General features: G+C 40.6%; 1 protein-coding gene across 5 annotated transcripts in view; it reads left to right on the top strand.

Annotated features, from left to right (window-relative positions):
* LOC122538211 (telomerase-binding protein EST1A-like) overlaps positions 1–14,643 on the top strand; it is a 161,742-nt gene that overhangs the window by 18,956 nt on the left and 128,143 nt on the right. For all 5 annotated transcript variants that reach the window (XR_006308806.1, XR_006308807.1, XM_043672091.1 and 2 more), the window contains one exon: positions 12,778–12,923. Coding sequence is in view for 3 of the 5 variants with exons in the window: in XM_043672091.1 (XP_043528026.1) it covers positions 12,778–12,923 (146 nt within the window). In the remaining 2 variants the exon portion in view is untranslated. The remainder of the gene's footprint in view (positions 1–12,777; positions 12,924–14,643) is intronic.

The raw sequence follows: 14,643 nt of genomic DNA, 5'->3' as shown, positions 1-14,643 counted from the left end.
CGTAAAAGTAGGTGATGAAATGATTAAATCTTAAAATTTCTCGTGACTCGATACTCTATCTTCACAGTTGAGTTCGTTGTTTCTTTCTCGAAGATTTTTTACCTTATGTAGAGTGTGATTCTTTCTCAAATGTCGTGTAAAAGGATTAAAAAAATTTCTTTTGTAATCTAATCTACAGTGTTCTTGAAGATTGAAATGTTTTCTTTACAACGAGCCCTCGAAACTTTCATCATTTTATCCAAGTTTAAGGGTTAGGCGACGAAATGTTTCGCGAATTTAATTTCTGTCTAATGTTCGACGTTCAATAAAATGGTGAAAAAATGTCGCACGACAGATTTTGAGAGCTTGTTGCAAAGGGAACGAAAAAAAATTACTTAACGTTTTTACGCACTCTTGAATTTTTACGATTTTTGTGAAAAAACTTACTACATAGATTATCAGAGTAGAAACTTTTAAGTGAGCTTCCTTCTTGAAATGAGACCAAGCAAGTTATTGTGTCATCTTCTTTCACGATGTTATATCAATTTAAATTATCAGCAATTTTTAACTTAATCATTGGTACAATTACGTTACTTTGCATCTCAGTGTCTTCCGACGAAAAGTACAAAAATTTCAAGTGAATTTTGCTTATCGTCCCTCCTCTCAGACAAGTTAAAGACTTAACTATCATTGGCACGATTACGTTACTTTACACCTCAGTGTCTTCCGACGAAAAGTACAAAAATTTCAAGTGAATTCCGCTTGTCGTCCCTCCTCTCAGACAAGTTAAAGACTTAACTATCATTGGCACGATTACGTTACTTTGCATCTCAGTGTCTTGCGACGAAAAGTACAAAAATTTCAAGTGAATTCCGCTTGTCGTCCCTCCTCTCAGACAAGTTAAAGACTTAACTATCATTGGCACGATTACGTTACTTTGCATCTCAGTGTCTTGCGACGAAAAGTACAAAAATTTCAAGTGAATTCCGCTTGTCGTCCCTCCTCTCAGACAAGTTAAAGACTTAACTATCATTGGCACGATTACGTTACTTTGCATCTCAGTGTCTTCCGACGAAAAGTACAAAAATTTCAAGTGAATTCCGCTTGTCGTCCCACCTCTCAGACAAGTTAAAGACTTTGTCTTCCCAGACTCTCGTATCGTTCCATTCTTCGCGATCAGTTTGTCGTTGCTAACGTTGCTCTCTGAAAGATTCGACTCGATTTGTTAAGTATCAGTGACGCAAGGTGGCTGGCTGAGGTGCATGTATAAGGTCTCTCGGTGTGGGGCAGCGCGCGGTAGCGTTGGCATCCTGACCTTAGCCTCTTACACGACGACCTTACCGTTGCCGAGGTGATTTCCTGATGTACGCCTTCCTCCGACGTTACCGGTTACTTATTGAGAGAACTGGGCAATCGCGACGGGCGTCCAGCGATTTATAGCATTCCTCGAACGGGCATGAATTCGAGGGGACCGCAACCGCGTGCGTGTCGTCGACACACGCGACGATAACCCTCGCCTCGTCAGAGAAATTCTCTCGGTTTTTTTTTCTGTCATTTGTCCGGTGATGAGTACGAGCGGACAGTTACGTCGTCGTCGTGTTAACGGAGGATGAAAAACACGTTTCCTCTCTGCCTCCGTTAGCAGATTTTCTTTTTTAGAACATTTTTGCCCTCTCTTGAAGGAATACGCGGGAAAGTTGCATGAACCACTTGCGCGCTGGCAACTGACTGCGGACCATAACGAGTGACCAAATACCGTATACAATTCGTCGCTTTTTTTCTCAACTTCGTCGGTATGATATCGCTGGATAGAAATGATCGAATTTCGCCTATTTTGTTTCACTTAAATATATTTGAAACCGAGAGAATATTACAATTTTGGTACAAAAAATTCTCGACGTCATTCCAGCGCAAGAGGTTAATGGGAATTGTAGAAGGCTACATCCTCTCTTTTTGATAGCTAAGCGGATGATCAAGGACTTTCGATATTTCTGCTTTTCTGTATTTTCATGACGAAGAATACAAGCAGGTGTAAAAGTATATATATATAAAATTGTTCTGTTAATGGAATTGTAGGGGTTTGTTTTCTGTTCCCTCCCCTGAAAGAGAAAATTTAAACATTTGTAAAATGAAATTGAACGTTCATCGAGGATACCTTAACGTTCGTACCTCATTTTCGTCGTCTTCAAGTGGAAATTTAATTTACGTTTCAAATTCTTCCCAAATCTCGGTGAGATGATCAAACCCACCGTGTATCGCAACCGTCTATCATCGTATTCAATCTCAATCTTCATACTTCCCACGAGAAACTCCCACCGGCGAGAAAAAGAACACGAAGAGGAAGAAGAAGAAGAAGAAGAAGGAGTAGCAGCAGTTCGTTCCAAATTCAAAGGATCAGAAAGGGAGAGAGAAAACGAGGGAGAGAAGATGTACAATGAGAACAGGTACTCCGAGAGGCAGCACGTGATCTCCGATCAGGTTTAAGAAAAATGACGGTCTCCTCGCTGGGGAAGTTCGAGGATAATCCGTTAGCGCGATTATCCGGCGATCAAAAGCGGCGAAGTTGGTCTCCGTGGAGCTCGTATACACTATCGCTCAAAAGTATCCGTACTGGGAAATTGTTCATTTCTGCCGATATATTTCATTGAGACACAGAGATTTTTTTTTTTTTTTTTTTTTTTTTTTTTGGCTATCAATTCTCTCGAGTCAGAAGCCAGATTAATTAACTTCCGTCAAGTTAAGGCTCGCATTTGAGTTTAAAAATGTCCATTTGTCGAAGAACAACTGCACCTGTGTATATACTGTCGCTTAAACACTTGCGCTGGCTGGCAACCGATTGCGGACCGTAACGAGTGACCAAATATACCGTATACAATAATTCGTCGCTTTCCCTTTGAACTCGTCGGCACGATATCACTGGAATTAGAAATTATTGAGAAGTAATAAATTTATTACTTGTTTTGCCTATTTCGTTTTACTTAAATATACTTGAAACTGAGAAAATATTACAATTTTGGAACAAACAATTCTCGACCACTTGCGTGGCAGCGTCAGTCCAGCGCAAGAGGTTAAAAATGTCCAGACTGTGAAACTGTTCGTTTCTGTCGATATATTTCTTCGAGACACAAAGATTTTTTTTCTTTTTACTATCAGTTTCCATCAGGAGTCACAAGCCAGATTAATTAATTCCCGTCAAGTGACTCGCATTTGACTGTAAAACTCTCCACTGTCGAGGAACAACTGCACCTGTGTAATTGCGAGTGTTTCGTACGAACGGACGAAGATCCCGTTCGTGCAACGAATTTACCGAGGATCAGTTGTGAATGGTGGTGTACAGCGAGGAGGTGGATAGATGAAGAGCAAGGAGATAAGAATCACTCGCGTATGAGTCGTGGAGAAAGGGGTAAACCCGAAGACCGAAGGAGCATGGAAACTTAATGCTCGTGGTACCGTGGCCACGCCGTCGTTGTATCGGCGAGGAATGGTTATAGTGACCGGCCCACGCAATCCGTGGGTCATGGACCATGATCTATGAAACACGACGGTATGCCCCGTTATGCGCTAAAGTGCAAACTTGTTAGTCATAGCGTTGACTTTGGTGTCGATGGGACATTGGTGCCTTTCGACGCCGATGCATCGACGAGGAAATCTACAGCCTGTAGTGCTGTAGTTGTAGAGACTGTCCCTGATCCTCTCCCTCTCTTCTCTCTCTCTCTCTTCGTCCATTCTCGCGTGGTTCCTCGCGCCGTGACATAGAAACTGCGACCGCATCTCCGTGACACGGCGACCGTGGGTCGTGGGGATGCCGTTATGCCCTAAAGTGCCTATTTCTCCCTCTTCTCTAATCTCCGTTCTCTGTCTATTGGCTCTCCTCTCGTTCCTTTCGAGTTCTCGCGGTTCCGCCGCGCCAGTTCATTGTGCGTTGCCAAGTGGAACCGCGTCGAGGCAGGCGCGCCGCACGCTGGCTTTTGGTAATTCGCCTCGTGTCAGAGGTCGGCGTGCTCGAGGGAGAGGCTTTCTGGCGGTTTCAACGGACTCGCATTGGCAAGAACGATACGAGTGCCTGATGCAAATTCGTACTTACGCTCTTGCGTTTATAAAAGATACGGAGGAATATCCAAGTAAAAATTCGAAATTTCGACGTCACGACGAGTACTTTACGCTGGATTTTAAATTTCTCATGAATGCCGGGTTTCTGATCGTTGCTGAAACGAATGTTGTTTCTGTATGACGTTATGACTGACTCCTTTTTTTCGTTAAGAAATATTAGGGACTGAAGTTTTAACCAATTTTTTTCAGTTAACACTGTACAAGTCGGGGCACCGTCACTGTGCATCATTCGTAAAATAGTGGTTAACAGCCGATAACGCACTCTCTCATTTGAGATTGTTATTTTAAGATTTTTAGTATCGTGCAAATCTTTAGATCGTATTTCAACCACTTGCGCTGGCAACTGGTTCGCGGACCATAACGAGTGACCGAACAATAATTCGTCGCTTTCTTTTTGAACACTCGTCGATATATCATTGGGTAGAATTTGTTGAGAAGTAATACACTCATCATTTGTTTTGCCTGGGTTGCCATTAATATACTTAAAACAGTGAAAATGTCGCAATTTGGGACAAAAAAATTCTCGGACGTGCGTCGTTCCAGCGCGAGAGGTTCGACAAAGTTGCTTCAATTTCTATTTTCATTCTACGCTTGCTACTTTCACAAGAAACTCGCGCACAGTCGTGTCGAATCATCAATTACCTGTAATACAGGTAATTTGTCAATCGAATAATTTCCACGCGATGTATTCTCGATTGGAATGTTTTGCGACATTCTCTGGCAATGGGTTGTTTATGCAGACGATTATTTACTCGAGTTTCGAGTAAATGGTCCCTAGTCACGAATGTAACTCGAACTTTGCAAATTCCCGGCACAAAATCACAGCGGCAACAATCCGTCAAGTGTATATACGACGCTCGATTAGCTTCGCGACGTTAGCTTTGACAGACGTTAAGAACCCGATTAGCATACGTCCGGGGGGTTGAGGTAACAAGGGCTTAATAAGGCTTGAGCTCGTTTCACGTTCGCAGCAGCGTACGATCGTCAACAGAACCGTCAACAACCGGTTCGAGGCGCCCTCGCCACGAATGGAACAAGCAGACCATTCTCACGACAGTGAAACTGTCGCTCGTGGCCATTCTTCGCTGCCTCCGTGATCCTTCATTAGCTCAGGCAAAAGGTACGGGCTACGACTAGATTGTTGCTCGATCGTTGTTACGCGCCGCGTTTCCATAAACAATTTCCTTCGATAGAAATATTTATATTAAAAAAAATATTTATTCGAGACGTTTTAGGACTACACTTTCGGATGCAGCAATTCTTAACTTCGAAATAATACTGACCGCGCGAGACATTAATTAATTCGAGTATAAAAAATAATAAGTAAAAGTAAAATTTATTACATATACACTATCGAGTATAAGTAAAATTTATATATGTAATAAACATAATTATATAAATAATATATATATATATATGTAATATTAATATATACGTATATTGAATATAAAATAGAAATAGGATATTGGCGAATCTTTGTCACGAGATTCAAAAGAATCCACTAGAACTTTCGGACTTAACCACGTTACGCTGGCAACTGATTGCGGACCATAACGAGCGACCAAACCGTATAACTCGTCGCCTTTTTTTTTTTTTTTTGAACTCGTCGGCATATCACCGGACAGAAATTATTGAAAAGTAATAAATTTATTATTTGTTTTGCCTGTTCTATTTTACTTAAATATACTTGAAAACTGAGAAAATGTCGCAATTTTGGGACAAAAGAACTTGTCGACGTCCGAAGTCATTCCAGCGCAAGAGATTCATCAAGATAAATGTTGATTTTAGCATAGTGACTCGTCTCCAGCCACTAATGAACGAGTCACTCGGTTGATTGTCCAACAGTAACTTTTCGCGGCCATGACGAGTTAATTAACTCGTCATAATTCATTTTTGGTTCTGGTGCGGCTTTTTGGTTATTCGCTTCCCCGGTTAAAAGTTTCGTACTATGTTTGTGGCTCTCTCGAATCTCGAGTAGCAATTAAATTTAAATTTCACCGACCAATTCCGACTCGCGAGAACGGAACGTCGTCATTGCAAATACTCCGGGCGTTTCTACCGGAGAGTTTCTCCTTAGCGCGTTACTAGATTACCAAGATCAATCCAAGTTAGCGAACGAACAGTCTCCTCTCTCGTTCGTTTGCGCGAACTAGCAGCCAGCAGCGGAATAATAAAGCTTTTGCTAATGAACAGCCACCGGTACGGGGGCATGAAGAATACCGTCCGGTGTTAATAATTACAGCGTGTTTACGTTGGCTGGAAACTCGGAGCAAAAGAAAGAGAAAGAGAAAGAGAGAGAGAGAGAGAGAGAGAGAGAGACCTTCTTGGCACGTTTGCGTGCCAGGAGCGTCTGTCGAGTAACATTATGTACCCCTCCGTGTAATTACAAACTGTGAATGTTCACTGTGCTGCTGCGATTCTCTCTCCCGCGGGTTAAGTTGAAAATCGAAACTGACGAGAGAACGTGCTGGTCGATGTCGTTGTTCCCGGGATCGAAATTGAAATCCACATGACTAGGTATTGGGTTAGGTTCTGATTAATTCAGTCTTTAGTTTTAGTTCTTTCGGTCTCTGGCCAAGTTCTCAGTATTCGAAGCTGTTCTTCTTTCAATTCTTTCCTTTGAATTTGAAACTACGCCAAGGACACGGACGACCAAGATTAATTGGTTAACGCCGCCTTTAGGTTTAGTTTTTTCGGTCTCTGAAAGACTTTTGACCAAATTCTTAATATTCGTGTATTTTTTAAATTCTTGCCCTTTTCTGAAATTCTTTCTTAAAGAAGAAAACAGATGATATTTTTAGATACCTGTTCGCTCTTGACTACAGAAAACGTGTGTTACACGTGGGCATGAGTAAAAAGTAATTTCGTATTTCGCGGGTAAACGTTAACAGGAAGTGTTTGAAACATTTCTTCGCTAAACGTGTTTTCCTAAGAGGAAGAGCAACAACTTGAAATATATATTTCTTCGCGTTGCAATCAATTTTTAATAGAATCTCATAGTTATTCTTTCATTACACATTTTCAATCTCTAATTAAATGTGTCTGATTCTTGATTGATCGAGAATTGTTGTGTTTTTCTTTAAAAGGATTATTCATGTTAAACGATCGATTCATTTCAATGTGATTTTCGTATTTTATATTTATACTAAGGATGGTAGTATTATAATATTTCTGTCTGTATAATATCATTCATGATGTACAATGCTATCAATGAGAAAAGTGTAGATAGGGTATCGCGTATTAATACTCGGGGAAACATGTGAGCTAGACTGCATTTGAATGCAGTTCGTTGTACTAGCGGTATTAATTACCGAACAATTCATTATTCATCGCAACCTTGATAACAGCCTCCATATTATTTCAGGAATAATGAAAGCCGTCGTTATTCCGATAATTATAATGTTGTTCATTTAACCAGGCAATTTGAGTCTTATCGCTGATTATAAAGCAACGTAACCGAGCGCAACTCTAATTTAAAATCACTTAACAGGAACAATTAACTCAAAATTCGTATTATTACCTATTAGAAGAACAGATTTTATAAGTTTATAATTATAGAATAATTCTTGCTTCCAATTTAACGAAACGTTCTATCCGCGAGTCTACAGTCTCGTTCAAATTTTTTGCAGAAAGCACAGGAAACAAACCTCATCGTATATCTTTCAGAAAAATATTATAATTATTACCTTCATTTTCAATTTAATATTTAATATTTAATACCCAAGCAATGAAATTATTATTTATTAAGAAAGAACGTTAAGAACATGGTCACTTTTCCTTTTCTTTTTAAATTCTTCTAAACACGCGCTGCAAACTTTGAACTTTGGGAGTGTACAGCCTGTGCGTAAAGTGTGTCAAACGTCGAAAAGTCACGAGATTGCCTCAAACAGCACCGATCGAGGAGGGATGGATCTCGCCAATCGGTGTAAAATACGGGTTCACGTTGTCTCCAATTTGCGCGATCCCAAGGGAGATGGAGCCGCGTTAATGCCGGTATAAATTCGCGTTGGAGGCAGTGGCACACGAACGAGAGAACGAGGTTGTGGGAAAGATAGCGCCCTAGCTACGTGAGATTCTCCGTCACTCGTTCGTGGCCGTGTTTACGAGAGGATACAGGTACCAGGGCCCTGTTTCAGTAGGTCTCTCACGGGAGCATCGCAACGCGCGACGTTTCTCCCCTTTTATCATTCGAGCTCAACGGAGCGAGATTAACGCCGACTCGGCATCGCTGGATCGTTCAGCGTTGGCGTTAATTCGCTTCCTCTCGTTTCGCCGCCTACCGTTCCTTTTCTCCTTGATCCTCGGTCGAGCCTTGATCACCCGGATCTCGACGACTTAACTTTATTTCGCGCCTCGGAGATCCGTGTCTAACGTGTACCAGCGTTGCGGGATTTTAATTATCGCGCGAGATTAATTCGACGTATTTCGTGTTTCTTTCTTCTTTCAGAAGAACGAAGTTTCTCAGTGTCTGGTTCTTGCGCGTGGTAAATTTGGACTGGTCAAAATCTCACTGTTTCATACTCTCTCTTTCTCTCTCTCTCTAAAGTTTCCTGTATGTCCCGAGGAAACATGATTTTTTCTAATTATTGTCAAAAAATTCTAATCTCCAAATTTTTCCCGTCACGAATTTGTACAAATTCCTAGCAGAGTTTCCAAGGTTTTCACATTCTGTGAATCTTCCTGTCAATTACCAAAAATTTTCAGTTCCAAATTTTTCGTCACGTGTGCAAATTCTTAGCCAAGTGTTTCACATTTCATCGCTAGTTACGAATATTCTGTAAAAAATTTTAATTTCTCCAAAGGTTTCGTCACGTGTACAGATTCTTCAGCTGCGAGCCGTTCTATCGATTACAAAGATACACTCGGAAGGGAACTTTCTTATCGTGAGTTCACACCCGCGTTTCCGGCGCTGATCACTTGGCGAACTCTTACGGAATACGTATTACGGAAGGGAGTAAAAGTAAAAGAGAGTGGACGTGTTCTAGTAATTAGCCGTAACTCGCGTTATCGTTAGCCTGAAATTATCACAGCCTGCTCAATCGTCGGTGCCCGCCATTTTCTTGCGTACCGTACGACGCGTCCAATAAATTCCTCGCGTTCTCAACCCTCTCTCTCTCTTTCTCTCTCTCTCTCTCTCTCGAGGCGGACGAGAATCAGCCCACTTTAATTAGAGTATCCGATTATTTATTTGCGAATTCCACGATAAGTTGCGGCGAGTGAAAACACGCGCGTGGCCACGAACGGGAATGCGCCTCGACGCAGAGCGCGCGTTCGATTTTAATTAACCATCCCGCCGTTTTTCCGGCACCGGCACGATTTATTTCGCCTTCGTAACGGTTCCTCGACGACGTCATTCCTCTCCCGGCCTCTTCTTCACTTTCTTCTTTTTCCTCTTTCTTCCTCATTCGTAATTGCGATGATTTTAACTGCGTGGACACGCTAGTTAATATTGTGACCGCCGCGTGAGACGACGACGGAGTCGTTTGATCAACGCTAGATGGAACTGCTGGCGATTAAAATGATTAAGTGAAATTTCCATCAGAGATGTTAAAGTAAAAAATAAAAAAAAGAAAGAAATAAAAAACTTTATGGTATGATGAAGTACACAAGTACGAAAATTTCATTTGAACTTCTGTTGAAAGATACGTCTGTAAAATGGTCAACACAAATTGGTCATTTTGTCGACCATTTTCGTAGTTCCAATTCGAGTTAATTTAACTCGGCTGAATCGAATTATTTCTTATTTTTTCGATTCGCTTATTATTTTTTTGGATTCGCTTTATCCTTCAGGAATTCTCGCAGAAACTCTTTAAACACTTGAACGATTTTCTGTAAAAATATTTAAATAGAAGCTTCTCGTGAAGATTCTCCGAAATTCGTTTCATCCAAAGAGATGAATTGAAATCGCGCTCCAAATTTCTAGGCTGACCTGAATTTGTTCAAAGTCCCACGAATTTAACTCTCCACTTTCTTAATTATTTCCAACAACAATCTCAATTTTGTTTCCAATATCACGACGACCTCGGTATAGCTCGCGTCAAGGGTCGAACAGTCCATTCGTCGTCGCTCTTCGCCCTCAGAAAATATATATCTCCGGCGATTCGCGCGACTTGGCCGCTTATTTGATCGCTTAATCGCGTAATAATCTACGCGGCTGGTATTGAAATAACGAACGACGGTGTACGATGTGTTTCAACGTTGCACTTACTCTTGGCTAGCCAAGATGGAGGATCTCTGGCTATTTTCCCTGCGTGTGTGCGTACGTGTGTATCCGGGCGCACGGTGTATGATGATATTACTATCGGTCAGTACGTTATCTTGATCATCAGCCTCGCCGAGAATTATAGATACAGGTTGGCTATCCGCGGATTAACCGAGGTAATGGGATGTGGAGAAGGATGTTGCGAGCATCGTAAGAGGGATGATCGAGTGCCCGAAGATTTAATAAACTGTAATCTAACATCGGTGTTTTACATTTCGCGTCTGCTGTTTTTTTTTCTTTTTTTCTTTTTTTTTTTTTTTTGCATCGGGAGGGGAAAACGAAGATTTGTACGATCGTGTTCATTACGCCGGCTCTTTGTGTTTCCGGTTTCTTGCCGGTGAACCGCTAATAAATTGCACACTCTACGAAAGTAGTGAGCACTTAGTTTCGTGCAAGAAATATTATGTTCCGGAAAGGTCTGTTTGCAGAAGGTAAGATAATTGTCGAAGATCGGTTTCGGTCGTGCCGTGAAGAGCATAAATGACAATGAAAAATTGCCGATAATTTAAACTGATGTAACTTTATAAAAAATGGATCGTATAACGATCCACCGGAGTCTCGTTTTAAAGCACGAAGTTTTATGGAATTTCACTTGACATTTGACCTTTTATACACACGAGTGCGAACTTGCTTCAATGTCGCAGTACGTGTTCGTCATAATAAAATCGTTGAAACTGCTGAATTCATTGTTAACATTGTTAAGTAATTTACAGATTGATGTTCGTTGATTTTACATGTTACATAAATTTCTTCATACACGCGTTACATACATTTTTTTATGAAACTGTTAAAATATTAGAAAATTCCTGCGCTTCATACACGCAGAAGATGGCGTTGGAAATTTTTCGTCGGTGCCCCTTCTTCGTCAAAGTTTCGCAGAAGTTGTCAGATGTTTGACGAAGGAAGCAGGAAATATATTCGACGAGCGTCGACCCTCCATTGTTTTAAAGTTGGCAAGTTGCAGGTCGACGTCCTTATCCAGACCGGAATCCCTGAAATATGCACGATCTCGCCGGTTGACTGATACGTGCCACTGTGCTGCCTCTTCATTTATTCATCCGGTTTTCCCATCGCGGTCGATTTTCCATCGGCCGGTGACTGATATCGCGATGCTATTCTAGAAATAGAAAGCCGTCCGTACAGTTACAAATCGCTCCTTTTTCTCTTTACAATCGCCGTAGTAGTTATCTTTGAACCAACAGCGAAATCGTTCGTTCGATATTTATCGCTTGTTAAAAATATCATCGTTCGTGCCAGTTTCCCTCCGAGCTCGTGCAACGAGCAATAAAATTGGCCCGTAATGGCATTTACTTGCCGCTTGGACGTTTATTATTTCGTTGCTTGTCACGCTCGTGGAACGTCTTTTTTCTCCAATTAGAAAATTACCGATACATTATCGTAATTTATAATGTAAATCATTTTCTATCAAACGCTAATGGCAGAAGCACTTTTTTTTTTCTTTTTTTTAAATTGAAACTTGGTTTTCATTTTACCGAGAAGAAATACACTTGCCATTTATATAATTAATAGATTAATAAAATGTCTAATACGTTAAGTTTATTTGCAACTATTCTCAATCAGTTTATACCACTAAATTCTATTTTTTAATATTACAAATGTAATATTAAAAGTAAATCAAATACGAAGGTATATTTCGTATCGTAAATGTATGATTTAATGTATAAAAGGAAATTCCAGTTATTCTGTATTTGTAAAACTATAATTTTCTGTATTTTCAAGAAACTAAAATATTTATAATAAACGATGATGTACAGCCCTCGACACGTTCATCTCCGCGTCATGCACATATGGCGTTTTATTCTTAAATTTTAAGGCAAGAAAAAATTTGTAACAATATTCAGTAGAAAGAAATGAGTTTTTAATAGTAAATTATTTTTAAATTTTAAAATTATTTTAAGGCAAGAAAAAGCGTTTAATGATAAATGATATTCAGTAGAAAAATATGAGTTTTTAATAGTAAATTATCGCATATCAATACAATAGTAATATAATAAATTATTAAGTAATTATATTGTTATTCTTTTGAACAAATCGGAACTACTTTATTTACATAAAAGTACACGATATTATAATAGTTATTTGTGACATGTTGGAACTTCAGGGGCCATTTTTAATTTTCTAAAGTAAAACTGTGTTAATTAAAAATCTTCTAACTTGACAAACTAATACCGAAGCACGTACATGTCACAAACTTGACATAAAAAGAGATAAAAAAAAAAAACAGCATGGAAACAACTTGGGATATCATCTAAGGTGTAAGCTTGGATTTGTAAGAAACGATTTGCGCTGCACGATCAAACGCGTTGACGAACGAATTGGCACAGATTATTCCAAGTTGAGAGTAGTTTGAAAGCCTCAAGAGTTCAGCTGTTCAATTTCTAATCCAGGCTCGAACTTTGTTGCAGAATGGAGACGTTCCAGGAAGCTGGCGTTCAAATGTTGAAGGAATTTCGCGCGCTTCTTCAGCATTCGCCGCTGCCTCTCCCAGGGACGAGGCTTCTTCAGTTGCTGGCGTTGAACATGTTCGCCATCGAGTCGACGCAGCTGAAAGGTGAGCCACCTTGAAGTATTTCTTCTCCCGCGTGTTTGTCCGATCTTGTCTCGCGTTGCTTTTTTCCCATCGCGATGAGGAACGAAAGAGAAACACAGAGAACTAGGAGAACTTCCTCCCCTCGTGAAACATTCGTCGAGGATTGAATGAAAAGTTCAATGAAAGCTATGTGATTCCCACGTTAAGTTATCGAGTTAACGAGTTGCATAATGCACGTCCACTTCTAACGCGAATCGAGAAGATCGTGATTACAACAGAGTTGAATGAACAGCTTATTAGTTAACGGGAACGTGAATCGAAATATCTCGCAGTGAATGGTCGAACGTTCTCTCGGCTGTCGAAAGTAAATGTCAACTGGCGCGTGAAAATAGCATTCTGTCGTCTGTTCAATCTCACCATTATATTAACGATACATCTATAGAAGCAAAGAATTTTTAAGGGAGGATTCTTTAAGGACCTTTCAGAGATGTGGTTTGACAAGACGAATTGAATTTTTTTCTGCAATCCTTTGGGATCTAAACATCAGATCGTGTCACGTGAGAATGTCGGATTTTTACATTGGGTATTTTTGATAATAGGCACTTGCATCCGCGACACTTTTCCAATCGGGGGATTTCAGTGGGAAAAAAAAGTTTTGGTTCTTAAAAGTAATCAACTCTTGACGCAAGGATAACTCCAAACTTTTAGAAAGATGAAAACCTGTCTGAAGAGATACCTCTAAGGGAGAATCTCGTGACCCAGCTCTGAAAGAGTATGAATTTCCGCTAAGTGTAGCGGAACTGGTTGAAAAACAAGCTTAGGAAAAGCTTTAGAAGGAGATAAAATACCAAATTCATTGAGAAACGACCTTTTCGAGACGGCAAAGGGCGCGATAAGCTTTCCAAACAGAAAACACAATCCCCAAAGAAAAGCAAACCAGCGTTCGAATTGTGCTCCGACTAATGCAAATTCCACGTTTCATTCCACGATGGCGATACCGACACTATCAAATGTGTAACGCGTCTACTTGGCGCATTAGCTGGGGGACGTTCGATACGATTAAAAGTCGAAAATGTTTTGCTGTTCGCGAGAAAAAAGAAAGAAAGAAGGAAAGAAAAGACATGGCGCCGATGCTACGGAATTGTTGCATAGCGATAGATCGATAAAAGGCACGGGTTCGCGCCTGTTCGCGAGAGGGATAAGCCGAGAAGGAGGGAGGGCACTTAAGTTGGAAGGCGGAGAAGAAAGTTGTTACGACAACGTTGTAACCGGCACTTTAGATCGAATCTCTTTCACGGCCACGGCCGTCTCTCGTTATTTAACGGGTTGGTACGTTAAGCATCGTACTCTACGGCCCCGTCGCTTTATTGTTTCACGTCGTTTGGCCGGCACGGCGCTCAGAAAAGGGCGAAAGAAGGAACAGAGGGGCGAACAGCCCGCGATAAATCAAAATAACGACTGCGCCTGCTGCCAAAACCCATTCGAATTCAATTCGTACGTATCCACTGGGGATCTTTTCGTTTCCAGACGAAACGAAAACGCCTCTGTCGATACAAACTGCTTCGTAGTTAGTTTTCAAGCTTCGGGGCCTTTTCGTTGAACAACAGTTATTGATGTTATTGCAAATATTCTAAACCTTCGATTTGATAGAAATGAAGAATTTTCTTTTCTTTGCATTGTATTCTATTCATCGAGGAATCATAGGTCGTAACCTAGTAATAATTCTCTTGAAAAATTAATT

The sequence above is a fragment of the Frieseomelitta varia genome, unplaced genomic scaffold (assembly GCF_011392965.1).
Source record: "Frieseomelitta varia isolate USP_RPSP 00005682 unplaced genomic scaffold, Fvar_1.2 scaffold_976, whole genome shotgun sequence".
NCBI lineage: Eukaryota > Metazoa > Arthropoda > Insecta > Hymenoptera > Apidae > Frieseomelitta > Frieseomelitta varia.
The sequence above is the reverse complement of the archived record's forward strand: the minus strand, read 5'-3'. Positions and strand labels throughout refer to the sequence as shown.